We start from the raw sequence: 25,230 nt of genomic DNA on the forward strand, positions 1-25,230 counted from the left end.
GTAGGCCGTCGAGCTTGTTCAACATGTAGACCATGGATACGGTCATGGCCTCTTCTTATCCATCGTTCAACTCAAGCAGCAGGTAGCTTTGGCACTATATATACGACGTGAGGCTTTGGTTTTAATTATTATTAAGTGAAAACAGCATGCGGTCAGTGGTTTTGGCACCATATATAGAACATAGTGACCACTATACATCGGGAAAACAAAACAAAGTTTTGGTGAATGGAGAGCAGCATACTACTAGAACATATTGACCATTATATATACTATGCTCAAATTTGTACTAATTGGTTTGACATAGTTTTTCAATTATAGGTGGTGAGCTTTGTAATTTAAAGGTTATAATTCCATGTGTCTAAACATGGTATGCTTTCATTATTTCAACTTGAAGTGTAGCATCTACTCCTTCTGTCCCATTTTAAGTACAACCATGGTTTTCCACGCCCAACTTTGATCGTCTGTCTTATTTAAAAATTTTTGAAAAAAAAAATAAAAATATAAGCCACGAGTAAAGTACTATTCATATTTTATCATCTCGTAACAACAAAAATACTAATTATAAAAAAAAAATTAAATAAGACGGACGATAAAAATTGAGCGTGGAAACTCATGATTGCACTTAAAATGGGACGGATGGAAATAGTAAATACTAAACAAAAATACTAAGTAGAAGACTGAGACCGAGACAGTGCATTTAGAGATGCTGATGAGCTGAGAAACCTGATCAGTTGGACGAGGTAAACAAGTGGTGGATATGAGGTGAGGCTGAAATCATGCTATGACTTTAGTGGCTAGAGTCAGCCGGATCAACCTGTTAATTCTGTCAAAAAAAAAGAAGAAGAGAGAGACGTGTTAATTACAGCTAAAAAACTTTCTAATCCAAAGGCAACCGAACCATGAATCCATGACACAAATGGCGGCAGTGTCTACTTGTTGCACTCACCATCTCCTACCTCTACTCCTCCTCGCTGCCATAGTCGCCACCACCACCACCAACCACGCCGCCGCCGCCGCCACGTTGAACATCACCAACCTATGCCCCTTCACCGTGTGGCCGGCCGCCGTGCCGGTGGGCGGCGGCAGGCGGCTCGACCCGGGCACGTCGTGGGCGCTCGACGTGCCCGCCGGCGCCGCCCCGGGCCGCGTGTGGGCGCGCACGGGCTGCACCTTCGACGCCACCGGCGCCAACGGGACGTGCCTGACGGGCGACTGCGGCGGCGCGCTGTCGTGCACGGGCTACGGCGAGCCGCCGCAGACGCTCGCCGAGTTCTCGCTCGGCCAGGCCGACGGCCAGGACCTCTTCGACATCTCCCTCGTCGACGGCTTCAACGTGCCCATGGACTTCCTCCCGGCGCCGCCGCCGGATCAGTCACCGCCGTGCAGCAAGGGGCCACGGTGTCCGGCCAACGTCACGGCACAGTGCCCCGGCGAGCTCAGAGCTCATGGAGGCTGCAACAGCGCGTGCAGAGTGTTCAAGCAGGACAAATACTGCTGCACTGGCAACGGGACGAACACCTGCGAACCCACCACCTACTCGCTGCCATTTGTGAGGATGTGCCCGGACGCCTATAGCTACTCCAGGAACGATGCATCCAGCCCAGGGTTCACTTGCCCGTCAGGTACAAATTACCAGATCATCTTCTGCCCCCCAATTGATCTCACATCTTCATCTCCTGCATCAATTGCTGTTGCTGCAAATAACAGACAAGGAAAAAAGGTTATTGCCGGGATCATCATAGCTTCTGTAATCGGCTCCACTTCAGTACTCACCATGGTTATGGCTTACACCAGCATCAAGCGAAGAACACGACGGCGCCGGGAGATACGTGAAGAGGAGCAGGAGCTTGAGGAGATAACCCTTCAAGGAATGCCAAGGAGGTTCACATTTCAGCAGCTACAGGAAGCAACCGATCAGTTCAGAGATAAGCTCGGTGAAGGAGGATTTGGGTCGGTTTTCTTGGGACAGATTGGAGACGAAAGAGTTGCGGTGAAACGCCTGGATCGAAATGGTCAGGGGATGAGAGAATTCTTGGCAGAGGTTCAGACGATCGGCAGCATCCACCATATCAATCTGGTGAGGCTGATTGGATTCTGTGCAGAGAAATCACAGAGGCTCTTGGTTTATGAGCATATGCCCAAAGGTTCCTTGGACAGGTGGATCTATCACCAGCAAGGTGCTGCTATTTTTCCTAGTGTTCCTCCTCTAGATTGGCAAACACGATACAAAATTATTACCCAAGTAGCCAAAGGTCTCTCATACCTTCATGAGGAGTGCACAAAGAGAATTGCTCACTTGGATGTAAAACCACAAAATATCCTCCTGGATGACAAATTCAATGCTAAACTCTCTGATTTTGGACTATGCAAGCTCATTGATCGAGATAAGAGCCAAGTGATTACAAGAATGAGAGGCACACCTGGATATTTAGCTCCTGAATGGCTGACATCGCAGATCACAGAAAAGGCAGATGTCTATAGCTTTGGCATAGTAGTCATGGAAATCATCAGCGGAAGAAAGAATGTTGACACTTCCCGGTCTGAACAGAGCATCCATCTAATTACCTTATTGCAAGAAAAGGTGAAGAGTGATCAGTTGGTAGATTTGATTGACAAAGATAATAATGACATGCAAGTACACGAGCAAGAAGTAATAGAGATGATGAAATTTGCAATGTGGTGTTTGCAGATCGATTGCAAAAGGAGGCCTCAAATGTCTGAGGTTGTAAAAGCATTGGAAGGCACCATAAGTATCGAAACTAACATAGTTCATGATTTTGTCGCAGTAAATCCAGTAAGCTTTGGTTTTACTGCAGTTGTGGGCTCAGCTCCACCTCTTGCCTCAGATCTATCCGGACCCAGGTGACTGACGCAATTTTGATGGTATACTAGAACATGTGCGCTTTTGGGTCAGAAAAAGGCATAGCATATACGCTGTTGCATTCTCAGAAAACTATAATGTGATAGCATCATACCTTCAAATCATTTACATTTTTTAATATTGCAATTTTCGTTCAAGAAGAACATCTCAATATTGTTTGATTGTTTCTGTTGAACTTGCCCTATTAGCAAATCTGATCCTGGTTCATACATGTGAAACCAATAGCTCTTCTTACATATCAAAATGGTCATAGCTCTCATGGCACTTTCAACCATAATTCAGTAGTACTTTCTCATGGCACAAATACAACTTTTATCGTATGCAAATGAATAGCGTACCACAAGATCACATTTTTCTCGTTCCAGCTTTATACTCTGTTATTCCCTAAAAAAAATCACTTTCAAATTACAACAATGCGATGAAACATCTGTTTACAACAATATGTAGCCTCAGTTTTACAACCTACCTACCACCTTATCTGAGAAAAAACAACAACCAACTTAGTACCTTGACTTTTTGGCATCAAAGCACATGCATAAGCTTCAGCCATCCTCCTCTGAGATTTCAGTTAGCTCAGAGGAGAAACGGTAAGAATCCACCAACAGGGGCAGGGGTTCATCATCGCAGAAGAATGGCCTGGAAGGCAGCTGCAGACCATCAACATCACCTTCAAGCATTTCTATGACCTCACTCATCGTTGGACGATCAGGAGGCTTCACCTGAATGCAATGTAGACCAACAACACACAACTTCCTTTCCAGCTCATGCATATTCAAGGTATTGGTGATCTCACCCATCTCTTGTTGAATGAGTTGATTATACACCAATGATGGATAATACACCTGGGTTGAGCTTGACATGTTCTGCTTAGAGTTCCTTCGCCCTCCAGCCATCTCTAACAAAAGCATTCCAAAGCTGTAAACATCAGATTTGCTAGATATGACACCGAAGCTTCGAGATATCATCTCAGGAGCAATATAACCTACTGTTCCTCGTGCAGCGCTAACTGGCACATAATTGTTGTCCCGTGGGCATAGTTTGGCGAGGCCAAAATCGGCAACTTTTGGGACGAAATTGCTATCAAGAAGGATGTTGTGTGGCTTGATATCAAAATGTAGAATCTGCATATCACACCCTTGATGCAAGTAGTTTATTCCTCTAGCAATGCCCAGTGCAATCTCATTGAGCTTGTCCCAGGAGAAGCTCTTTTCAGGTGCGAAGATGAACTTGTCGAGAGATCCATGGGGCATGTACTCGTACACTAGTGCCCTCCTCATTTCCTCTGCACAAAACCCCACCAGACGCACAACATTGACATGATGGATACTACCGATGGTGGAGACCTCACTGATGAACTCTTCTCCGTTGCAATTGTAGTTGTCTAGCATCTTGATGGCAACGTAAACATCACCCGGGAGTATGACACCCTTGAATACAGAACCGTAACCACCCTGACCTAGCTTGTCTCTGAAATGGCTTGTCATTGCAATGATATCTGTGTAGGTGTACCTCGTCGGGCCAAGCATCAACTGCATTCGCAGAAACTTCTCAACTGCATCGATTGTGATCCTTGTTTTCCAGTATCTTTGTGCAAGAAAAGTCAATAGTGCCAGTGGCGCCAACACAAACCTGCATATGACTGCATAAAAACATGTTTAGATACATGGGAATGATGTGCTTAGAGTGATGCAGCGGCATCAATCACATGTAGCATAACAACAAGTTTATAAAAAGCATGTGTATTGTAGAGTACCATATATCCACTTTACTGTCCACATGACAAATTGTAGGACAAATCCTGAATAAAATATTCTTTTCCCATGAAGCATCTCCACCATATAGAGTGGTGTCTCAAAATAATCTGATGTTTGGCTCGTTTTGCCAATTATGCATGCCCAAAAGATCAAGTCCATAAAAACAATGTCCGCAATCCGATTTTTGACATGTGCAGTAGTGGAGAATGGTTCTTCACGAAAACCACTGCAAGGCCAATGACATGGTAGAAAAAAAGTCTTAACAACGGTACCAAGTATTTACTTAAAAAACGATTATTTATGGGCAAAATTAAACTAAGATACCGAAACTCACCGAATTGACCGGTTTAGGCACTGCTTGATTAGCTCAAATGCAGTCGGATGATCTAAGACAAAAGGAAAGCGAACAGAGAATCCCTTCCTCATCAACTCAGCAAAATATTGGTATTTTTTACCACTGGCAGGAGTCCAACTAACTGGAATCATGGCCAAGTATCCGCAAGAAGGCTCAAGATTTTCCATAAGAGCGTAATATGGTGCGACATTCAGCACATAGACAAATGAAGAGCTCGTGTTCTGGCAATCCACATGTATGTACTTGTTATTGTTCTTCACTGCCTGCGAACAATTGACAAAGGTCGCCCACCATATTCCCTGAAGAGTCAATTCCCTGGTGTAGCTTGGCCCTGGAATCCCCCAAATGAAAGGACGATGATTGGAGCGAGGAAGAGGGCAGTTGCTGTTTGCATCCTGCAGGTTGGCGTCCACGACCCAGAAGGACGAATCGTTGTAGTTGATGCTAGTGACATAGTATGTTCCTGTATTGATCTGGATGGTGGCCTTGCCACTGCTACACTCTAGCTCATATGATGAAACACCGCACCTGTGAGGGTCGCCTCTCCGCCAGAAAGGATGACTTATGTTTGAGAGATGGCCGCAGGAGAAAGGCTGGCACCACTGCTGTCCCTGGACAACTCCTGCGAGAACTGCAAGTATAGCAAAGATGAGTAAGGCTTGCATTGTAATGGTAGTAGAGGGGGAAGCTGGCAGAGTTGCTCAGTCCACAGGCTGGTTATAGTAGACTAGCAGCTTGCTGCACCTACATATATAAGAATAGTTTTTTTTTGGCTGATACAGTTTGGTCCTATGCATAAGATTCATAGTAAGGGACCGAAGTCAGTTCGTCAAAGAAAACCTTAAATTGTTATGTTGACATGGACTGCATATCAGCATAAGATTCATATAAAGGGACAGGGTAACAACACAGAAGGATGTTGCACTTACGTAGCAACACCTAGTTAGACTAAGCCTAGTCAAATTTGGACTTTTACGTGGTGGCCTGCTATATATATCACCCTGGACCCCCTTCATTAACGATGAGATACTTTAACCAGCCCCCTTGTAAATAAGCTTTTTTTTTTGGAACGAAGCTTATAAATAAGCTAGGGTTGATTATTAGATACACACACTTGCAGTATATTGATTGATTAATTGCATATGTTTCCACCTTAATTCCCTGTCCATCTCTGGCCGTTTCAGTGCACAAAGATGAGTAAAGTCATTGCAACAACACTCCTCCTCTCCGTCATCAGCCATGGCGCCTACCCGGCCATGGGTTCAGCTTGGGAGGAGGAAGACTTCGCCAGAAATTGTCCACCGTCCTGGTGCAGTGACAGTGGACCAGAGATCCGGTTCCCTCACCAGCTTGAATCCAGCAACTCATCTTCATCATCATCATGCAGTGCTTCATGCGCGAGGCTAGCATGCTCTGGTCCAGACACCATCCTGCATCACCCATTTCTGGGGCCATGCAAGGTAACTGCCATAGATTACAAGAAAGCTGTTTTCCAGATCATCCCGCTCGTAGACTCATTGTCTTCATACCCGCTTCAGAAGCTCATCATCGACAATCTACCGGAACCAGATTATCATTCCAGTCGCTGTTCATTATACAATGCCCAGCCTGGGAAAATAGTATGCTGTTCAAAAGTGCTCACACCAAGTATGTCTCCGACCAATGACTATGATGGGAATATTGCTGATCATGCTGTCGTGGGCCCAATCTCCTGCCTCAGTGACCCAAGCCACTTCTCATATTTGGTGGATGCTTATGAAGACATTTATTCACTTCCATTGGACTGCAAGGCTGTCTCTAAAGGCATTGTTCCGATATCCGGTGCAGTCACCGCTGATGGTCCAACGTTCAAGCAACTGGCAGAAAGAATCCTCAACTTTGCTGAGACAACTGTAAGTTGGTCCGAGGGAGGCATTCCTGACAATTGTGTGCAGTGTGAACAGCAAGGACAACGCTGCGCATTCAGCTCACAAAGGAATCAAACATTCTGCATGGGCCACAAACCTCATGGTACCATCCTAATCAGATACCAAAACATTATATGACAGCATAAGTGCATAACTCATGTTTTATTTCCTCATCATACTTTCCTTTTAAGTTCGTGCACTTAATTTACTAATGATAATATGATATACTACTCCTTTAGTTCACAGACACTTCCATGAGATAGCTATAAATAGGTATTTTGCAACTCGCACTACAAACCATTTGGCTAGGTAGCTTCACCTTACAAAGAGTCATCCCTAGAACTTCAGAACAAGAAGTGCATTGATGAAGCACCTTTGCTGTTGTTATAAGTGCATGATTACACCCACCAATAATTAAATCTTAGTGCCCACATCCTAGTTAGTATATGATAAAACGGGAACTGCAGTTAGATGTTTGGTTGCTTTGATGAATAATCAGTTCACACTGCGAGTGATTTGTGAAAAAAAATCATGAGCCATAACCCTTGATCCACTTTATTCACCTTAACCAACCTCAATCTGGCATAACACTCAATCCCCAGAGATGCTTTGGAGAAACAGCTTCTAATGCATTGATGAAAGGAACAACTGTCTGTTACATATATGTTCACATAATCACATTAACATTACATTTATTCCCCTAAAACGAAAACTTCTATCATATCTATTGCTATATTGAATCTTACTATGTTTTCATAAGTATATTTCTGTTTCATCTGTTAAACTATTAACAATCTTACTATATTGTTTGGTATTTGCAGGTTCACGTGTCAAAGTCATTGCAGGTACTGCAGTAATTCAAAGTTCAAACCTCCGTTTTTTTATCAAAAGAGAAGAAAAGAAACAGAGTTATCTGCCACACGTATTTTTTTCTTGTTGGCTGCTCTAACTCTACATTCTTCTGTCAAAAAGACACTACATTCTCTTATACCCATCACAATCATTTGCTCAATAGGGGATAGCTTTCTGTCCTGATGCAATGTGCTAATTTTCTATTCTGTATCTATTCAGCAACATCATCGGTAGCTGCATTTGTTGTTATTTCATTGGTGGTGGCCACTGCAATCTATCTCTCCCTGAAGCTAAGTTATAATGAAGAGGTGCACTTGAAGGTTGAAATGTTTCTAAGGACATATGGCACATCTAAACCTACAAGGTATACTTTCTCTGAAGTAAAGAAGATAGCAAGATGCTTCAAGGAAAAAGTAGGCCAAGGTGGATTTGGAACTGTATACAAAGGAAAGCTACCAAATGGAGTGCCTGTGGCAGTCAAGATGCTAGAGAACCCTACAGGGGATGGAGAAGAGTTCATTAATGAAGTTGCAACCATTGGAACGATCCACCATACAAACATTGTCCGTCTCCTAGGTTTCTGCTCTGAAGGAACAAGACGTGCTCTTGTTTATGAATTGATGCCTAACGAGTCATTGGAGAAATATATATTCTTGCGTGATCCTAATACTCAAGAGCTCCTGTCACCAGACAAGATGCTAGATATTGCTTTAGGCATTGCCCGAGGAATGGAGTACCTGCATCAAGGATGCAACCAGCGCATCCTCCACTTTGATATCAAGCCTCATAATATCTTGCTGGACTATAACTTCAGTCCAAAGATTTCGGACTTTGGTCTTGCAAAGCTGTGCCCAAGGGACCAAAGCATTATTACCTTGACCAAAGCAAGAGGCACAATGGGATACATTGCACCGGAGCTATATTCTAGGAACTTTGGGGAGATATCTTACAAGTCAGATGTTTACAGTTTTGGCATGGTTGTTTTAGAAATGGTGAGTGGAAGGAGGAGCTGGGACCCAAGTATTGAGAACCAAAATGAGGTATACTTTCCAGAGTGGATCTATGAGAAAGTAATTACAGAGCAGGACTTCATACTTAGTAGGGAAATGACAGAAGAAGAGAAACAAATGGTGAGACAGCTGGCCCTTGTGGCACTGTGGTGTATTCAGTGGAACCCAAGAAATCGGCCCTCAATGACAAAGGCTGTAAACATGATAACTGGAAGGTTGCAGAACATACAGGTGCCTCCTAAGCCATTTGTTTCGTATGAAAGCCATCCTATGCCATAAACCATGGAAACTACACCACAATGGCTTAGTAAATTTTTGGGACTTATACTTTATCCACATGATGCATAGTAATGTAACGCCTAGATATTGCATAATATGTACTTTGATCATTCCACTGTATTAGCCATCTGAGGTGAGTTCACCATGTAACACAGTTAAGCAGAAAAGCATCGCATTGAACTCAACCTGCAACATAGTGGTTCAGTCGTGGTGATTACCTTGTTCAGTCGTTGCTGTGGTGTATCTCCTACTGTACTGTACTCCTAGCTGCACTAGTCAGTCAGATACTCCCATTGGCCTTTTCATGGGTCAGTATTCTGATGGATATTTTGCAAGACAATGCTGCAAGGAAATTGTAAATCTAGTGTTATCAAATGGATGCATTAAATTGGGTTTGAGCACGCTTTATGTTTAAAACAAATGAATAGCAAAGCAAAGGGATCACCATTACCATTGTCTATTTGTCAATGACAAATGCCAGTAAGAAGTTTCCTTTTGTTGCATATTCCTCCTATCCATGCGCCATTGAAAGAGCCAGGGCCTGAATATGTGAGGGAAACGTGAGAAGACAACGCTGTAGGGCAGAAAATCAACCATGCCATGATACTAAAGCATGTCGCAAAATAAATACCTCCATCATCAAATGTCAGGGAGGGGGAAGCAATCTGCCGTGGAAACCATCGCCGGGCGTCGTGGTGGCGTTTCTAGAGATCCGCGGCGGAGCGCGGGGTCGGGGCAGGGCGAGCTCAACCGCTGGATGCGCTCAGAGCCAGGGCAGCCACGCGCAGTGGCGCTGGGAGCCTGGAAGTCGGGTTGATTTTGGCGCCGGCACCGGCGGCGCCGCCGCCGTCTGCTGGAGCGCCGCCGCAGCCCGCAGGTCGATGGGGAGGGGGGAACTGTGGGGACTGGGTTCAAGCCCAACACACTATCCCGTTCGGGCCCAAGCTCATTCAATGTTATTCCGTCCTGGCCCATCACAGAGGCAACCTTGCTGAATCCGGCCCACAGCTAGACGTAGGCCGGGCTTAAGTTGACGCAGATGAGCAGTAGATAAAATGCATACAAAGATCGAAAGTGAGATGAACTCAAGGCATTACGCAAATGGGCGCGCTGAGTTCCTGTTTCAAACCCTTCAAACATAATCAGCATGTTTTCTGGAAGTGGCCCCGACAAAAAGAAATTGCTGAGAGCGACACATCTATCAGATATATTGGAGAGCAAATTGTTGCAAGATATCCAAATCACCACAGAATTACTACAAAAAAGTTTTAACACATCATGCCGGATAGTCCACAGGTCGCCGCCGGTCAGGGATCAACAACATCAACTAGGAGATCGTCACCGACCTGCACTGCACCAGGATTGCACCATCGTCACCTGCAACTTTTGGGCAGACAGGTATGAAAATCATCCATAGGTAGTAGAACAAGTACGGTATCTCGTCAAACTCTCGTATATAATTTGTTGTGACATAATTGGATGATAGAAATATACACGACCTTAAGAGAGAGATTCCAACACCACACGGTAACAGTTAAGGTGAAAGAAAGAGACATTTTGGGCGCCACACTGTTGACGGCAGGCATGGTTGGCAAGTCAAAAAGGGCGTCATAGAACGCTGAAAAAGATGAGGAAAGCACGCAACCACGTAGTAATCACAGGATCTATGATATGCTTGCAGGCAAATCAAAACAATTGCTAGGTCGTTGACCGAAGACCGTTGAACAATTCAACACGCAGACCATGTGAACTTACACAACATACTGATCGATCTGCTGTCTCCTTCTTCCGCTCTACAAACGGAGTCAGGCAATCGAATCACAACACAAATGGCAGCGGGGAGTACCATCAGTACTAGTCGCCGCACTCACCACCTTGTGACTCTGCTGCTCCTCGTTGCCGCCAGCACCAACTACGCCGCCGGAGCCACGCTGAACATCACCAACCGATGCTCCTTCACCGTGTGGCCGGCCGCCGTGCCGGTGGGTGGCGGCATGCGGCTCGACCCAGGCGAGTCGTGGGCGCTCGACGTGCCCGCCAACAGCGGCGCAGGGCGTGTGTGGGCGCGCACAGGCTGCTCATTCGATGCCAATGGCAACGGATCGTGCCAGACGGGAGACTGCGGCGGCGTGCTCAAGTGCAAGAACAGCGGCAAGCCACCTCAGACGCTCGCTGAGTTCACGGTGGACCAGACCAGCGTACAGGATTTCTTCGACATCTCCCTCACCGACGGCTTCAACGTGCCCATGGACTTCCTCCCCGTGCCGGCTCCGGAGCAGAGGCACGGAGCACCACCGTGCAGCAAGGGGCCACGCTGCCCGGCCAACATCACGTCGCAGTGCCCCAGCGAGCTCAAGGCGCCTGGAGGCTGCAACAGCGCCTGCAATGTGTTCAAGCAAGACAAATACTGCTGCACTGGCACCACTGGCACCAAAACCTGCGAACCCACCACCTTCTCACTGCCATTCGTCAGGATGTGCCCTGACGCATATAGCTACAGTTTGGATGACAGCTCCAGCACTACATTCACTTGCCCGTCAGGGACAAACTACCAGATCATCTTCTGCCCTCCAACTGATCTCACGTCTTCATCTCCGGTTCCTCCTCCTGCACCTATTGCTATTGGGCCTTCAGGCTTGGATTCCTCATCCAAAAGAGGAGGAAGGCTTGTTGCCACTATCGTGGTCTCTGTGATCGGCTCTACTTCAGTACTCACCATTATCATCGCTTCCATCATTATCATCAAACGAAGAATACGAAGACACCAGGAGATGCAAGAAGAGGAACAAGAGTTTGAGGAGCTACCCCTTCAAGGAATGCCGAGGAGGTTCACATTTCAGCAGCTACAAGAAGCAACTGATCAATTCAGAGACAAGCTCGGTCAAGGGGGGTTTGGGTCTGTTTTCCTGGGACAGATTGGAGGTGAAAGAGTAGCGGTGAAACGCTTGGATCAAAGTGGTCAGGGAATGAGAGAATTTATGGCAGAGGTTCAGACAATCGGCAGCATTCACCATATCAATCTAGTGAGGCTGATTGGCTTCTGTGCAGAGAAATCACAAAGGCTTTTGGTTTATGAGCATATGCCCAAAGGATCCTTGGACAGGTGGCTCTATCACCAGCAAGGTTCTCCTGCTCCTGCTCTAGATTGGTGGACACGATACAAGATTATTACTCAAGTAGCCAAGGGTCTCTCTTATCTTCATGAGGAGTGCATGATGAGAATTGCTCACTTAGATGTAAAACCACAAAATATCCTCCTAGACGACAACTTCAATGCTAAACTTTCTGATTTTGGTCTATGCAAGCTTATTGATCGAGATAAGAGTCAAGTGATTACCAGAATGAGAGGCACACCTGGATATTTAGCTCCAGAATGGCTGACATCGCAGATCACAGAAAAGGCAGATGTCTATAGCTTTGGCATAGTAGTCATGGAAATGATCAGTGGGAGAAAGAACCTTGACACTTCCAGGTCTGAACAGAGTATCCATCTAATTACCTTACTGCAAGAAAAGGTGAAGGGTGATCAGTTGGCAGATTTGATTGACAAGCACAGCAATGATATGCAAGTACACCGGCAAGAAATAATTGAGATGATGAAACTCGCAATGTGGTGTTTGCAGATTGATTGCAAAAGAAGGCCTCAAATGTCTGAGGTTGTCAAAGTTTTGGAAGGCACCACAAGTATTGAGACTGACATAGACCATGACTTCGTCGCAACAAATCCAGTAAGCTTTGGTGTTGCTGGAATTGTGGACTCCGACCCCCCTGTAGCATCTAATTTATCAGGCCCCAGGTGAATGAGGTGATTGTAGTGGCATGATATCTTGCAATGATTTAAATTGTTGGATACTGCAGAACATATTCGATCGACAATAGATGAGAACTCCAAAGTTCATTTTGTTATGCTTTCCTTTTTAGCACGAAACTGATCCTGGTTGTTATAGATGAACCCCATACCATGCTTTAATTTGGTCGTAGCTCTTCTAGAGAAGGACAACACGCATTGGAAACAAATTGGGAATTTGGGAGACTGATTCATGCAAATTGCATATTTCTATGCAGATTTTCCTACTATGACTTATTAGTAACCAGGTGGCTTTTAGTTCCTCTACAAAGGTGATTTTCAGATGCATTAAATTTTCAGTATTTTCCTCTGGCATATAGATAATAGTGATGTAAATATGGTTCCTAAGTTGAGAGGTAACAAAATTACAGCCTTCAAGAAAACCCCTGAACCAAACGGACCCTAAAACTCCACAAAATCAGGTCAATGCCGCGATGGATTGAATAGTGATGGTAGCGTGAAAAACAAAATCAAGCAGGTAATATTCAGATTCAAGCAGAACTAGTATGCAGTTGTGGTAATATAGAGAGGCACAGTATTATTTAGATGAAGAAATCTTACTCTACACTAGCGGTCAGAATACACTTCGCTTTGAACAAGCCAACTCCACGGCAGCAGATCTCGAATAGTGATAGCTCCCGGAGGTGACCCTCATCGGAGCAATCCGATTTGAGATGTGGCGTACCTGCACTCACGCAGTGGCGCATGGGAACAGTTTCACCGCCACTCTATAAGATCTTCTTCGGCGGGTCGATTCAGACCATTTTTCCGCCGCCGCCGCCACCTGCGGCCGGATCAACGGCGGAGGTTGCCATGGTGGACGACGGAGTGGAGAGCGAAGAAGAGGAAGAGGACGCTCCCGTACGCGTCTCGGCCCACACGTAATCCGGCGCGGCTGCGTCCATACCGGCCCAGAATTAGACCTCTCAGTTGGGCTTTACTGATTCGGCCCACAAGCTTAGGCACACTGCATTTGAGGTGGGCTATTACTGTGGGCCTTCATTAAGCGACGCTACTCCACTATCACAACGTACTTATAACTGTCAAAAACACGGCGATGAGTTAGACGACGAAACCTCCAAAAAAAAATAGTCAGACGACGAAACTGTTCATCATGTCATAGTACGAGAAAAGCTGCCTGCTTTGGATGCGAAAAACGATACCATTTCTACAAATTTCTGCACGCATGCATAAAAACATCAAAAGGCGACATCGCAAGTCATCAACATACTGACCACGCTGTTTGTCTGGCTGATCGATTAGTCAAAACCTAACCAGCGCTTGTTCTCATAGTAAGAATTTTTATTTTTTTGTTTTTTTTTTTTTTGCGGGGAAGAATTTTTGTTTGTTTGACACTGGAACTAACTGATAGTCAGATTTGCACCATTGACAAATTGGATTACAGCTCCCAGCGATAATCGGCTGTCCTAATCGTCACATTTTCAGCAAAAACAGCTCCATATCTTGTACCATCGCCCAATTTTCATACACAGTAACTATGAAACGGTGACATCCCCATCACAAATTTAGGACAAATCAAAGATTTTTCAGTCAAAAGATGACCCAGTTAGTCAAGGAAGGCAGCTGCCTCCTGCCCCCATGCACACTTACAACCTCCAGACAAACTCCAGAATGCAGACTCTCAGGTTGCAGTGATCCGAATGCCACGACAAAGCAGAGAGCAAAAAATTTAAGTACTAGCACTTTCAGCCATAATTCAGTACTACTTTCTCATGGTAGAAAATACAACTTTATCATATGCAAAAATAAATAGCATACCACAAGATCACATTTTCTTGCTCCTGCTTTATACTCTGTTATTCCCTAAAACAAGATAACCTCCAAATTTCAACAATGCCAAGGGAACATATCCCTCAGCGTTTTACAACTTACTTACCACCTTTCCTATTTGGCATCAAAGCACATGCACAAGCTTCACTCATCCTCCTCTGAGATTTCAGTTAGTTCAGAGGAGAAACGGCAAGAATCCACTAGCAGTGGCAGGGGTTCATCATCGCAGAAGAATGGCCTTGAAGGCAGCTGCAGACCACCAACATCACCTTCAAGCATTTCTATGACCTCACTCATCGTTGGACGATCATGAGACTTCATTTGAATGCAATGTAGACCAACAACACACAACTTCTTTTCCAGCTCATGCATATTGAAGGCATTGGCAATCTCACCCATCTTTTGTTGAACCAGCTGATTATACACCCAAGATGGATAATATGACTGGCTTGAGCTCGACATGTTCTGCTTAGAATTCCTTCGCCCTCCAGCCATCTCCAACAGAAGCATTCCAAAGCTATAAACATCAGATTTGCTAGATATGATACCAAAGCTCCGAGATATCATCTCAGGAGCAATATAACCTACTGTTCCTCGTGCAGCGCTAACTGGCATAAAACTGTTATCCCGTGGGTACAGTTTGGCAAGGCCAAAATCGGCAACTTTTGGGACAAAATTGCTATCAAGAAGGATGTTGTGCGGCTTGATATCAAAATGTAGAATCTGCATATCACACCCCTGATGTAAGTAGTTTATTCCTCTAGCAATGCCCAATGCGATCTCATTGAGCTTGTCCCAAGAGAGACTCTTGTCAGGAGAGAAGATGAACCTGTCAAGAGATCCATGGGGCATGTACTCATACACAAGTGCACTCCTCATTTCCTCTGCACAATACCCCACTAGACGTACTACATTGACATGATGGATACTGCCAATGGTGGATACCTCGCTGATGAATTCTTCTCCATTACAATTGTAGTTGGATAGCATTTTGATGGCAACATGGACATCACCAGGCAGTATCACTCCCTTGAACACGGAGCCATAGCCACCCTGGCCCAACTTGTCTCTAAAATGGCTTGTCATTGCAATGATGTCTGTGTAGGCGTACCTTGTTGGACCAAGCATCAGCTGCATTTGTAAAAACTTCTCAACTGCGTCGATTTTTATTCTAGTTTTCCAATACTTGAAGGCAAGGAAGGTCAATAGTGTCAACGGAGCTATCACGAACCTGCATAAAACTGCATAAAAAAACAACTTTACATAAACAGTGATAACTTTTAGTAAATGTGTCTTTAGACATTGGAACGGTGCAGTGGTGATTATGTACTGTATAATTAAGAAGACAGAATCATAGAAGTACCAGCAATCCACTTGAAAACAAACAAAGCAAATTGTACAATGAATCCGCCATAAAATTCTATTTTTCCACGAAGCATCCCCATCATGTATTGTGGCATATCGAAATAATCTTTCATGCCCACTCCTCCAATTATGCAGGACCAGAAACTAAAGTCAATAAAAAGGATGTCCACAATCTGATCCTTGATGGTTTGATTGGACAATGGTTCTTCATGAAAGCCCCTGCAAGGCCGTGACATGGTAGAGAAAAGAATGGCTTAGAGAGCGTATCAATGCTTTTAAGACAAATATGTACTCAAATTTATGTATGAATGTAATGGAACAACACCTGAAACTCACCGAATCGACCCCATCAGACAATCCTTGATGTGCCCAATCCTACTCCACCTATGTATTATGGGAAAATGAACAGCAAATCCATTCCTCATGGATCTGACGATGTCTGAAAAGCTTGCATTATGTGGCAATGGCGAGTCCCAACCACCCAAGGGAATCATGGCAAGGTAGCGACATGAAGTCTCAAGGTTTCCGATGATTGGAAAAACAGATGGAGGCATTATCCAGGAACCAAACACATAAACAAACGAAGAGCTTGTGCTCAGGCAATCAACAGGAACGTACACACTATTATTCCTTACTGCCTGTGAACAATTCACAAAGCTAACCCATGTAGCTCCAGGTCCAGGGTCAAGGGCCAGGTCCCAGCCGCCATGTGATCCCTGGATACCCCCCGAAACGAAAGGAAGCTGATCCGAGCGAGGAAGAGGGCAGCTGCTGTTTGTATCTTTTAGGCTGGCATCCACAACCCAGAAGACAGAAGTAGTGTAGTTGATGCTGGTTACATAGTATGTCCCTGTGTTGATCCTAATGGTAGCCTTGCTATCTCTGCAGTCTAACTCATATGACGGAACACCGCATCTTTGTGGATCACCTCGCCGGCGGAAAGGATGAGAAATGTTCTGGAGATGTCCACAGGAGAAAGGATAGCACCCTTGCCGCCCCTCGACATCTCCTGCAAGAAGAGCAAGAACAGCAAAGATGAAAACAAAGGCTTGCATTGTGGTAGAGAGGGGATGCATGCTACTCACTCAGCCCACAAGGACAAGGTTGGCTAACGAAGACAGGTGCTTATGTTGGCTGCTGCATATGATCCGTGCTCCCTGATTTTGTTGACTAATCCAGACATATTGCAATCAGTCAATATTATCCATAGTCTCTGATAGAGATGGGGCAGGGATGGACCAACCGAAGTATCTGATAGAGTAAAGCCAAATTAGTACCAAACTTTGACCAACTTTCGCTAGGAAATAGGAGTATATGATTGATTGTCCCCTATTATAGCAAGCAGTGATCATACAGCCTTCCTGCTCTCTCTATTCTGTTTGCAATCCTCTTCACCCTAATTTTCAATGTACCTCTGGCCGTTGCAGTACACACACACACACACACACACACACAGAGAGAGAGAGAGAGAGAGAGAGAGATGGGTACCATTCTCGCAACAGCCTTCCTGCTCTCTGTTCTCAGCCATGGCAGCTACATAGCCATGGCTTCCTCATCTTGGGATGACCAAGACTTCTTCAAGCATTGTCCACCGTCCCGGTGCAGCAAACATGGACCAGAGATCCGGTTCCCTCACCGGCTGCAATCCAGCAACACACCTTCATCATGTGGCAGTTCACACGCCAAGCTAATATGCTCTGGCCAGGACACCATCCTACATCACCCATTTCTGGGCCCTTGCAAGGTGACTGCCATAGATTACAAGAAGGCTGTCATGAAGATCATCCCGTTTGGGGGTTCATCTTCTCCATGCCTGCTTCACAAGTTCAATTCCACAAATCTATCAGCTGATGTCAACGATCAGAATCAATTATACCTCACTGAACCTGGGAGAATAGTGCGTTGTTCAAAAGAGTTCACAACAAGTAGAGCTTCTATGATCGACGGCTACAACACTGTTATTGCCGATAAAGTTGTCCGCTTGATCCCCTGCCTAAGGGACACTACAAGCCACTTCTCATATTTGGTGTCTACTCGGCTCTACCTGTATGCGCTTCCATTGGACTGCATGGTCGTCTCAAAAGGCAACATTCCAATCCCCAATCCATACACGGCTGGTTTAACGTTCAAGCAAATGGCAGAAAGGATAATCAACTCTGCTGAGATCACCCTTGATTTGCTTCTCGGAAGTATTCCCTACAATTGCACGCGGTGTGAACAGCAAGGGCAACGCTGCGCGTTCAGCTCACAAAGGAATCAAACATTCTGCATGCATCACGGTACCATTCTAACAATAACCACCCACAAACATATAGCTTTATTTCCTACAATAGTTAAGCTCTTGCATTTGATCCACCCATACAGTACTACCTTTTGAAACTTCTAGGAGATGAGTTGCAAAATTATTTTGCAAACTAGTAGTACAAACCATTTGAATATGTGACTGTAACTATTTAATCATTCTTTACAATTCTCATAGATATCTCAAAAAAGAAGTGGCCAATGGAGAATAATGTTTGCTCAACTAGCAACAATCAGACACAATGATTATAAATTTACATCTTAACATAGATATGCAGCTACAAACAACACCATTGTACTGCTAATGAAAAGGACCCGAAAGCAAAAGTAACTTAAGTAACAAAAGACTCCTACAATTAGAAAATCTAAAAGTTAAGTAAGCATACAACACAACTAATCTTACATGTTCTGATGATAATCATGATTCTGCTGTCTTGAGTACAGAAGACTGCAGTTGATGATACTGTGCTGAGCTTTTGCACAATCAGATATACACACACTAGGAGAAGTTATCTATCACATATATATTTGCATAATCAAAGTACAATTGTAACCCCAAAACTAAAACTCTATGATATCCCACAGGGTCCATATTTTTCTGCAATGTCGTAGGTCTATGCTGGGTTTACATTTTTTCAAGAGTAAATTTCCATTTTACCTGTAAACCATCAAATAGATCTTATTGTCTGCTTTGGTATTTGCAGGTTCACGCGTCAAAGTCATTGCAGGTACTATTGCAATCCAAACCTCTGTGTGTGTGTGTGTGTGTGTGTGTGTGTGTGTGTGTGTGACAGCAGGAGTTCTGCTGGATATATTAAGAAGGAGAAGCAAAGTGTTCGAGCAATAGTCGTTATTACATGGCTAAATAAGCCAACTGGAGGAAGGCAGGATTAAGCAAACCTATCTTTTTATTCACAAGAAAAAAATGAAATAAACAAAGTTATCTGTAGCAGATAAAATAGTTGTTGATGGCTGCTCTAACTACATTCTTCTGATAAAAAGACACTGCGTTCTTTTATACCCATCAAGATAAGCCACTCACTATGGGATAATTTTCTGTCCTGATGCAATATGCTGTTCTTATTCTATTTACTCAGCAACATCAGTAGCTGCATTTGTTGCTGTTTCATTGGTGGTGGCTACTGTGCTCTATCTCTCCCTGAAGCAAAGGTATAATGAAGAGGTACACTTGAAGGTTGAAATGTTTCTCAGGACATATGGCACATCAAAACCCACAAGGTATACTTTCTCTCAAGTAAAGAAGATAACAAGACGCTTCAAGGAAAAAGTAGGCCAAGGTGGATTTGGAACTGTCTACAAAGGCAAGCTCCTAAATGGAGTGCCTGTGGCAGTCAAGATGTTAGAGAACCCTACAGGAGACGGAGAAGATTTTATTACTGAAGTTGCAACCATTGGAAGAATCCACCATGCAAACATTATCCATCTCCTGGGCTTCTGCTCCGAAGGAACAAGGCGTGCTCTTATTTATGAATTTATGCCTAATGAGTCACTAGAGAAATATATATTCTTGCATGATCATAATACTCCTCAAGAGCTCCTGTCACCAAACAAGATGCTAGATATTGCTTTAGGCATTGCCCGAGGAATGGAGTACCTGCATCAAGGATGCAACCAGCGCATCCTCCACTTTGATATCAAGCCTCATAATATCTTGCTGGACTATAACTTCAGTCCAAAGATTTCGGACTTTGGTCTTGCAAAGCTGTGCCCGAGAGACCAAAGCATTGTTACCATGACCAAAGCAAGAGGCACGATGGGATACATTGCACCAGAGCTATATTCTAGGAACTTTGGGGAGATATCATACAAGTCAGATGTTTATAGTTTTGGCATGCTTGTGTTAGAAATGGTGAGTGGAAGGAGGAGCTGGGACCCAAGTATTAAGAACCAAAATGAGGTATACTTCCCAGAATGGATCTATGAGAAAGTAATTACTGGGCAGGAGTTCGTACTTAGTAGGGAAATGACAGAAGAAGAGAAACAAATGGTGAGACAGCTGGCCCTTGTGGCACTATGGTGTATTCAGTGGAACCCAAGAAATCGGCCCTCGATGACAAAGGTCGTAAACATGATAACTGGAAGGTTGCAGAACATACAGGTGCCCCCTAAGCCATTTGTTTCGTATGAAAGCCATCCTATGCCATAAATCATGGAGAGCACAACACCATGACTGAATAAATTTTTGGGAGTTAATCCACATGTTTTCATATAGTAAGGCCTAGAAATTGCGTTGTGTTTATTTTGATGATTCCGCTGGATTAGCCATCTGAGGGGATCACTCTTCAACATGTATTGCAGTTAAGTAGAAATACAACATTGTGGTTCAGTTGTGGCTGTTACCTCTGTTCATCAGTTGCTGTGATGTATCTCCTGATGTATTGTACTCCTAGCTCCACTAGTTAGTCAGATACTCTTATTGTCCTTTTCATGGGTCAGTACCTGGTGGAAATTTCATAAGAGAATCCTGCAAGGTAATTGTAAACTTTGTGTTATCGAGTGAATGCATTGAAATGGGTTTGAGCACACTTTATCTTTAGAAAAAACTGAATAGAAAAGCAAAGTTACCATCGTCTGTTTGCCACTGAAAAGTTAATTAGATCTCACTAGTTAGTAAGAAGTAGTCGATTGTTGCTTGCATATTCCAATCCATGCCATTGAAAGAGCCAGGACCTGGATATTAGAAGGAAATGCGAGAAGAGAAATCTGTAGGGCAGGCAATCAACCGTGCCATACTGCCATGCTACTGCTGAAAATCTACAAGGATCGATATAGTACTGAGTTCAGCTCGTGAAGTTACAAAATTTAGTAAAGCGCCAAAATAAAATGAAAATAAATACCTCCAGCAATGTCAGGGAGGGGATAGAGATCCGCCGCCGCTTCCATCGCCGGACGGCGTGGTCCAACAAGAGCGAGGAGGTGGAGGCCTTAGTAGACACAGATCCCCTGCGGCGAAGCGTGGGGTCGAGGCGAGGTGAACTCGACCGGTGGATGCGCTCAGCGGGAAGCGACACGCGGTGGCGCAAGGCCATGGGAATGATGCTGCACTGCAAGTCGGGTCGATTCAGGCCATTTTTGGCGCCGCCGCCGCCGCAGCAGCAGCAGCAGATTGCCGGAGTCCATGGTGGGGAGAACGATGGGGAGTGGGGACAAGCCCAACACGTTCCTGTTCTGGCCCAACAATACCTTTGATCTCAATTCCATTTCGGCCCATCGAAGGAAGTGGCCGAGAAAGAGACGAGTAGTGGGCCGGGCTGCAGCTGATCTTAGGCATGCAAATGGCCCACCAAATCATTGATCGGACGGCGTGTGTTTGCGGATTATCCATCGATTCGAATAATCCAACTCCATGGAGGCGGAGGCGGATCTCGAATACGGATGGCCACCGCTGCGCAGATGAGATGACGACCCTCACCGTCACCGGTTTGAGATGTGGTGCGGTGGCCGGTGGGGCATCGCCGTCGGGCAGCGGGCAGCGGCACGCCATAAGGTCAAGGACGGAGAATCGATTCAGAGCGATCCTGCCGCCGCCGGCCGCTACCGGAGCACCGGCGGAGGTTGCCATGGCAGATGGGAAGTGCGGGGGAGTTCTCCCGTAGTGGGCTGCGATGCAGTTTAGGTGGGCCTTACTCGGCCCAAAATATTAGGCTTAGGCCCGGAGATGACCAACAGAAAAGGCTGTAGAGACAGAACGCAGTGCGGCAGTGGTGCGCCTAATCTGACGACTCTGTTCAGGTGATTTGCTGTTTGGTTGTTGGTTAACTTTACCTCACTCCAATTTGTTAAAGATGTGGCAAGTTATATAAAGTAGGACTAACAATTTGTAACCCGTAAGCATGGTGAAGTTAAGCTTAAAAATTAAGTGTATGAAAATGTGGGCTAGTGAGTCAGAAACAAAATGTTTCACGTCTAACTTTCGGCACAGCGAACTGTGACACAAAACAAGAGCTCCGCGTGAAGTTTTTTTTTTTTAAGCAAATGCATTGATGCATGAGATGTTAAGTTGATATATCAGATTACCATGCATCATTGATATATCGGATTACCATGCCCAGCGGTAAACACAGGCACTAGGCTGTCCAAATCGAAATCGTTGCATTTCCTTTCAGCAAAAGCATATGTCCGTGTCTCGGAGACTTGACCATCACTATCGGAATGAGCTCTGGAGTGCTCATGCAGCACACACACCACAGAAATGCGCCGGCCAACAACACATTTGGCCAATGGGCCACACATATATGTGTCATAATTAACCATGGCATCCCAGTCACAACATTATGATAAACGAAATACTCCCTCTAGTTCACGGCAAAGAAATTATCCGGTCAGTCAAAGGCAATCCACTGCCTCCTGCCGCTATCCACACTGACCTCCAGAGTCCACACTCCAGGCTTGCAGTGATCCGGATGCCCCAGCAAATGACAGAGAAAATTAGAAATGGATTAAGTAGCATTTTCTTCAGAAATGATTCTGTAGCACTTTCTAAGATACAACTGTAAAATCAAAGGTGTTTTTGATTATTATTCTGTGATGAACTATTGGGCATTGGAGATTATTGGTTTTGTTATTTGGAATTTATTCACGAAGTGGTTTTGGAGATGATTGGTTTTCACAGGTGAATATACAGGTACTGCTGGATTTGGGTCCGGTCAGACCGGGCTTTGGTAGCCGGTCAGACCGGCGTGTATTGCGCGGTCAGACCGGCGCTGCCCGCGGTCTGACCAGCCGACACTGTGTCGGTTTCGGTTTCGGGTTGTTTATTTAGATATCCGAGTTTATTCCATGATTATGACTTCTAGATGGATATTATACGTATGTAATACTATTGTTTGCTGCTAATGAGTCAAGTTGAAGATAGCTTGGTTTCGGAATATGGTTTCTTTGTTTGTTCCATGTGTAGGTGACTCGATATCTCGGGAGAGTATTTGCGGTGATGGACCGGGAGTCGGCTTGGGGATAAGACGACGTCCGTGGTGGTCAGAGATCATGCGGGATACTTAGGCTAGAGTTGATGGAGTTTCCATATGGCATACGATGGAGTTATTGTGTGCGTATGGGATGCGGAGTCGAATTTGGAAGGAGTCCAAATTTGGTACGATTGGTTATGTAAAGTTTCTTTCTTGTACTAGTGGGTTTCCTAAGGTGTTTAGGACTCCTAGTATGAGTTTGGTTCGTGGCTTTAGGCTGCCTACCTCATGTATAAATAGAGGGGGGGCGTGAGGCTTTCCGATATCGCTTTAGAGACCAATTGAGTTGAGTTTTGAGTTAGGGTTTCGAGTTTAGTCGAAATTTTTGTAAGGAGTGCTGTTGGTGCACTTTGTAAATACAGAGAGAAGTAATAAAGTCGTCATCTACTTTAAGAGTTCTTCGATTTGTGTTTATCGGGTTTCGGCGGTCTAACCGGCGATCTACCGGCGGTCAGACCGGCGGCAAGCGGCGGTCAGACCGGCGGCGTACAGGCGGTCAGACCGGCGGCATCCTAGCGGTCAGACCGGCAAGGCAACTTCGGTCAGACCGATCTTCATCGATTTCGAGGGTAATTTTTATTTCCGCTAAAAGTTTTCGGTTTTTGGGTATACCAACCATTCACCCCCCTCTGGTTGGCTTAGTTCTTGTGATTCGATCCTACAACTTCTATCGTCTGTAAATATTTTTTTTAGATAAATAGTGTACAATAACCATTTCACTGTTTACAATCATTTCTAGCTTCTGCGTTTTACAAGCAAATAGTTAGCTGAGTTTGCTTCCAAGCAGACACAAGCTTTATCACTCATCCTCCTCCGAGATTTCAGTTAGCCAAGAGGATAAATGGTAAGAACCCACCACATGTGGCACAGGCTCGTCATCACAGAAGAATGGCCTAGAAGGCAATTGCAGACTATCAACACCACCTTCAAGCATCTCAATGACCTCACTCATTGTTGGCCGATCATGAGACTTCATCTGAATGCAATGTAGCCCAACAATGCACAACTTCTTTTCCAACTCATGCATATTAAAGGCAGTGACCACCTCACCCAACTCTTGTTGAACCAGCTAATTATACACCCATGATGGATAATACGCTTGGCTTGAGCTCGACATATCCTGCTTAGAGTTCCTTCGCCCTCCAACCATCTCCAACAGAAGCATTCCAAAGCTATACATGTCAGATTTGCTAGATATGGCACCAAAGCTCCGAGATATCATCTCAGGAGCAATATAACCTATTGTTCCCCTTGCAGCGCTAACAGGCACAAAACTATTATCCCGTGGCATGGGTACAGTTTGACGAGGCCAAAATCGGCAACTTTTGGGACGAAATTGCTGTCAAGAAGGATGTTGTGCGGCTTGATATCAAAATGTAGAATCTGCATCTCACACCCCTGATGCAAATAGTTTATTCCTCTGGCAATGCCCAATGCAATCTCGTTGAGCTTGTCCCAGGAGAATCTCATGTCATGTGAAAAGATGAACTTGTCGAGGGATCCATTAGGCATGTGCTCGTACACCAGTGCCCTCCTCACTTCCTCTGCACAAAACCCTACTAAACGAACCACATTGACATGGTGAATCCTGCCAATGGTGGAGACTTCACTGATGAACTCTTCTCCATTACAATTGTAGTTTCCCAGCACCTTGACAGCCACATGGACATCACCTGGGAGTAGAACACCTTTATATACAGAGCCATAGCCTCCTTGGCCGATCTTCTCCCTGAAATGCCCTGTTCAGTGTAGGCATACCTCGTCGGACCAATCATCAGTTGCATCCGGAGAAACTTCTCGACTGCATCGATTATCATCCTCCTCTTCCAATACTTGTGCACCAGAAAGGTCAATACTACTAAGGGCGGCAAAATGAACCTGCAGGATACTGCATAAAAGGGAA

At 44.9% G+C, this 25,230-nt stretch overlaps 5 protein-coding genes, 2 long non-coding RNA genes, 1 other non-coding gene and 1 pseudogene across 12 annotated transcripts in view; 5 read left to right on the forward strand and 4 right to left on the reverse strand.

Annotated features, from left to right (window-relative positions):
- The first annotated feature begins 865 nt into the window (after positions 1 to 865).
- On the forward strand, positions 866 to 3,323 carry LOC9271284 (alpha-amylase/trypsin inhibitor). Of its 2 annotated transcripts, XM_026021990.2 has the most exons (2): positions 866 to 1,622; positions 1,708 to 3,029. In XM_026021990.2, the coding sequence occupies exons 1-2, from the start codon at positions 908 to 910 to the stop codon at positions 1,740 to 1,742; spliced, it is 750 nt and encodes a 249-aa protein (XP_025877775.1). In that variant the 5' UTR covers positions 866 to 907; the 3' UTR covers positions 1,743 to 3,029. The 2 variants fall into 2 exon arrangements, with proteins under 2 accessions (XP_025877775.1, XP_066164459.1); XM_066308362.1 differs by having other exon boundaries at positions 867 to 3,323.
- Positions 3,265 to 9,436, forward strand: LOC4326127 (rust resistance kinase Lr10). The gene is made up of 5 exons (XM_015755464.3): positions 3,265 to 3,658; positions 6,175 to 6,450; positions 6,529 to 7,000; positions 7,719 to 7,742; positions 7,969 to 9,436. The coding sequence occupies exons 1-5, from the start codon at positions 3,605 to 3,607 to the stop codon at positions 9,036 to 9,038; spliced, it is 1,896 nt and encodes a 631-aa protein (XP_015610950.1). The 5' UTR covers positions 3,265 to 3,604; the 3' UTR covers positions 9,039 to 9,436.
- On the reverse strand, positions 9,257 to 9,962 carry LOC4326126 (uncharacterized). Its single transcript, XR_010739894.1, has 3 exons — positions 9,670 to 9,962; positions 9,490 to 9,579; positions 9,257 to 9,380 (listed from the first exon to the last, which is right to left on the reverse strand). It is a non-coding gene; the product is annotated as an uncharacterized protein (transcript).
- A 256-nt stretch (positions 9,963 to 10,218) lies between these two features.
- On the reverse strand, positions 10,219 to 13,740 carry LOC136355597 (uncharacterized). Of its 2 annotated transcripts, none has more exons than XR_010739892.1 (2): positions 13,447 to 13,740; positions 10,219 to 10,415 (listed from the first exon to the last, which is right to left on the reverse strand). It is a non-coding gene; the product is annotated as an uncharacterized lncRNA (long non-coding RNA). The 2 variants fall into 2 exon arrangements; XR_010739890.1 differs by having other exon boundaries at positions 10,219 to 10,421.
- LOC9269575 (probable receptor-like protein kinase At5g20050) lies at positions 10,829 to 12,944 on the forward strand. The gene has a single exon (XM_015755472.3). The coding sequence runs from the start codon at positions 10,868 to 10,870 to the stop codon at positions 12,836 to 12,838; it is 1,971 nt and encodes a 656-aa protein (XP_015610958.1). The 5' UTR covers positions 10,829 to 10,867; the 3' UTR covers positions 12,839 to 12,944.
- An 807-nt stretch (positions 13,741 to 14,547) lies between the features above and the next one.
- LOC107276333 (rust resistance kinase Lr10) lies at positions 14,548 to 21,517 on the reverse strand. Of its 3 annotated transcripts, none has more exons than XM_015765753.3 (7): positions 21,201 to 21,517; positions 20,929 to 21,117; positions 20,704 to 20,827; positions 17,530 to 17,854; positions 16,378 to 17,292; positions 16,040 to 16,260; positions 14,548 to 15,917 (listed from the first exon to the last, which is right to left on the reverse strand). In XM_015765753.3, exons 5-7 carry the CDS (start codon positions 17,115 to 17,117, stop codon positions 14,821 to 14,823), a joined length of 2,058 nt encoding a protein of 685 aa, XP_015621239.1. In that variant the 5' UTR covers positions 17,118 to 17,292; positions 17,530 to 17,854; positions 20,704 to 20,827; positions 20,929 to 21,117; positions 21,201 to 21,517; the 3' UTR covers positions 14,548 to 14,820. The 3 variants fall into 3 exon arrangements, with proteins under 3 accessions (XP_015621239.1, XP_066164481.1, XP_066164477.1); XM_066308384.1 differs by having other exon boundaries at positions 16,378 to 17,050; positions 17,127 to 17,292; positions 17,530 to 20,827; XM_066308380.1 differs by having other exon boundaries at positions 17,530 to 20,827.
- LOC4326102 (rust resistance kinase Lr10) lies at positions 17,385 to 20,888 on the forward strand. Its single transcript, XM_015765754.3, has 3 exons — positions 17,385 to 18,320; positions 19,047 to 19,070; positions 19,440 to 20,888. The coding sequence occupies exons 1-3, from the start codon at positions 17,522 to 17,524 to the stop codon at positions 20,507 to 20,509; spliced, it is 1,893 nt and encodes a 630-aa protein (XP_015621240.1). The 5' UTR covers positions 17,385 to 17,521; the 3' UTR covers positions 20,510 to 20,888.
- Positions 21,518 to 23,592: 2,075 nt separating the features above from the next.
- The window catches only part of LOC136355145 (uncharacterized), a 7,484-nt gene continuing 5,846 nt past the window's right edge, over positions 23,593 to 25,230 (forward strand). Inside the window, exon 1 of the long non-coding RNA XR_010739288.1 lies at positions 23,593 to 23,896. This is a non-coding gene — a long non-coding RNA (uncharacterized lncRNA). The remainder of the gene's footprint in view (positions 23,897 to 25,230) is intronic.
- The window catches only part of LOC4326103 (rust resistance kinase Lr10-like), a 2,966-nt pseudogene continuing 1,736 nt past the window's right edge, over positions 24,001 to 25,230 (reverse strand).

This window comes from Oryza sativa, chromosome 1 (genome assembly GCF_034140825.1).
Source record: "Oryza sativa Japonica Group chromosome 1, ASM3414082v1".
Classification (NCBI taxonomy): Eukaryota; Viridiplantae; Streptophyta; class Magnoliopsida; order Poales; family Poaceae; genus Oryza; species Oryza sativa.

Excerpts from the sequence above, each read along its gene's own strand:
- LOC107276333 (XM_015765753.3), bottom strand. The coding sequence starts at position 17,117 with ATGCATCCCCTCTCTACCACAATGCAAGCCTTTGTTTTCATCTTTGCT. Across the intron at positions 16,261-16,377 it reads TGTCTGATGGGGTCGATTCG|GGGCTTTCATGAAGAACCAT; the intron begins GTGAGTTTCAGG and ends ACGGCCTTGCAG. Across the intron at positions 15,918-16,039 it reads TGTTTTCAAGTGGATTGCTG|TTTTATGCAGGTTCGTGATA; the intron begins GTACTTCTATGA and ends TTTTTTATGCAG.
- LOC4326127 (XM_015755464.3), top strand. The coding sequence starts at position 3,605 with ATGCAATGTAGACCAACAACACACAACTTCCTTTCCAGCTCATGCATA. Across the intron at positions 3,659-6,174 it reads CCAGCTCATGCATATTCAAG|TGCACAAAGATGAGTAAAGT; the intron begins GTATTGGTGATC and ends TGGCCGTTTCAG. Across the intron at positions 6,451-6,528 it reads CATTTCTGGGGCCATGCAAG|AAGCTCATCATCGACAATCT; the intron begins GTAACTGCCATA and ends TACCCGCTTCAG.
- LOC9269575 (XM_015755472.3), top strand. The coding sequence starts at position 10,868 with ATGGCAGCGGGGAGTACCATCAGTACTAGTCGCCGCACTCACCACCTT.
- LOC9271284 (XM_066308362.1), top strand. The coding sequence starts at position 908 with ATGACACAAATGGCGGCAGTGTCTACTTGTTGCACTCACCATCTCCTA.
- LOC4326102 (XM_015765754.3), top strand. The coding sequence starts at position 17,522 with ATGGGTACCATTCTCGCAACAGCCTTCCTGCTCTCTGTTCTCAGCCAT. Across the intron at positions 18,321-19,046 it reads AACATTCTGCATGCATCACG|GTTCACGCGTCAAAGTCATT; the intron begins GTACCATTCTAA and ends TGGTATTTGCAG. Across the intron at positions 19,071-19,439 it reads ACGCGTCAAAGTCATTGCAG|CAACATCAGTAGCTGCATTT; the intron begins GTACTATTGCAA and ends CTATTTACTCAG.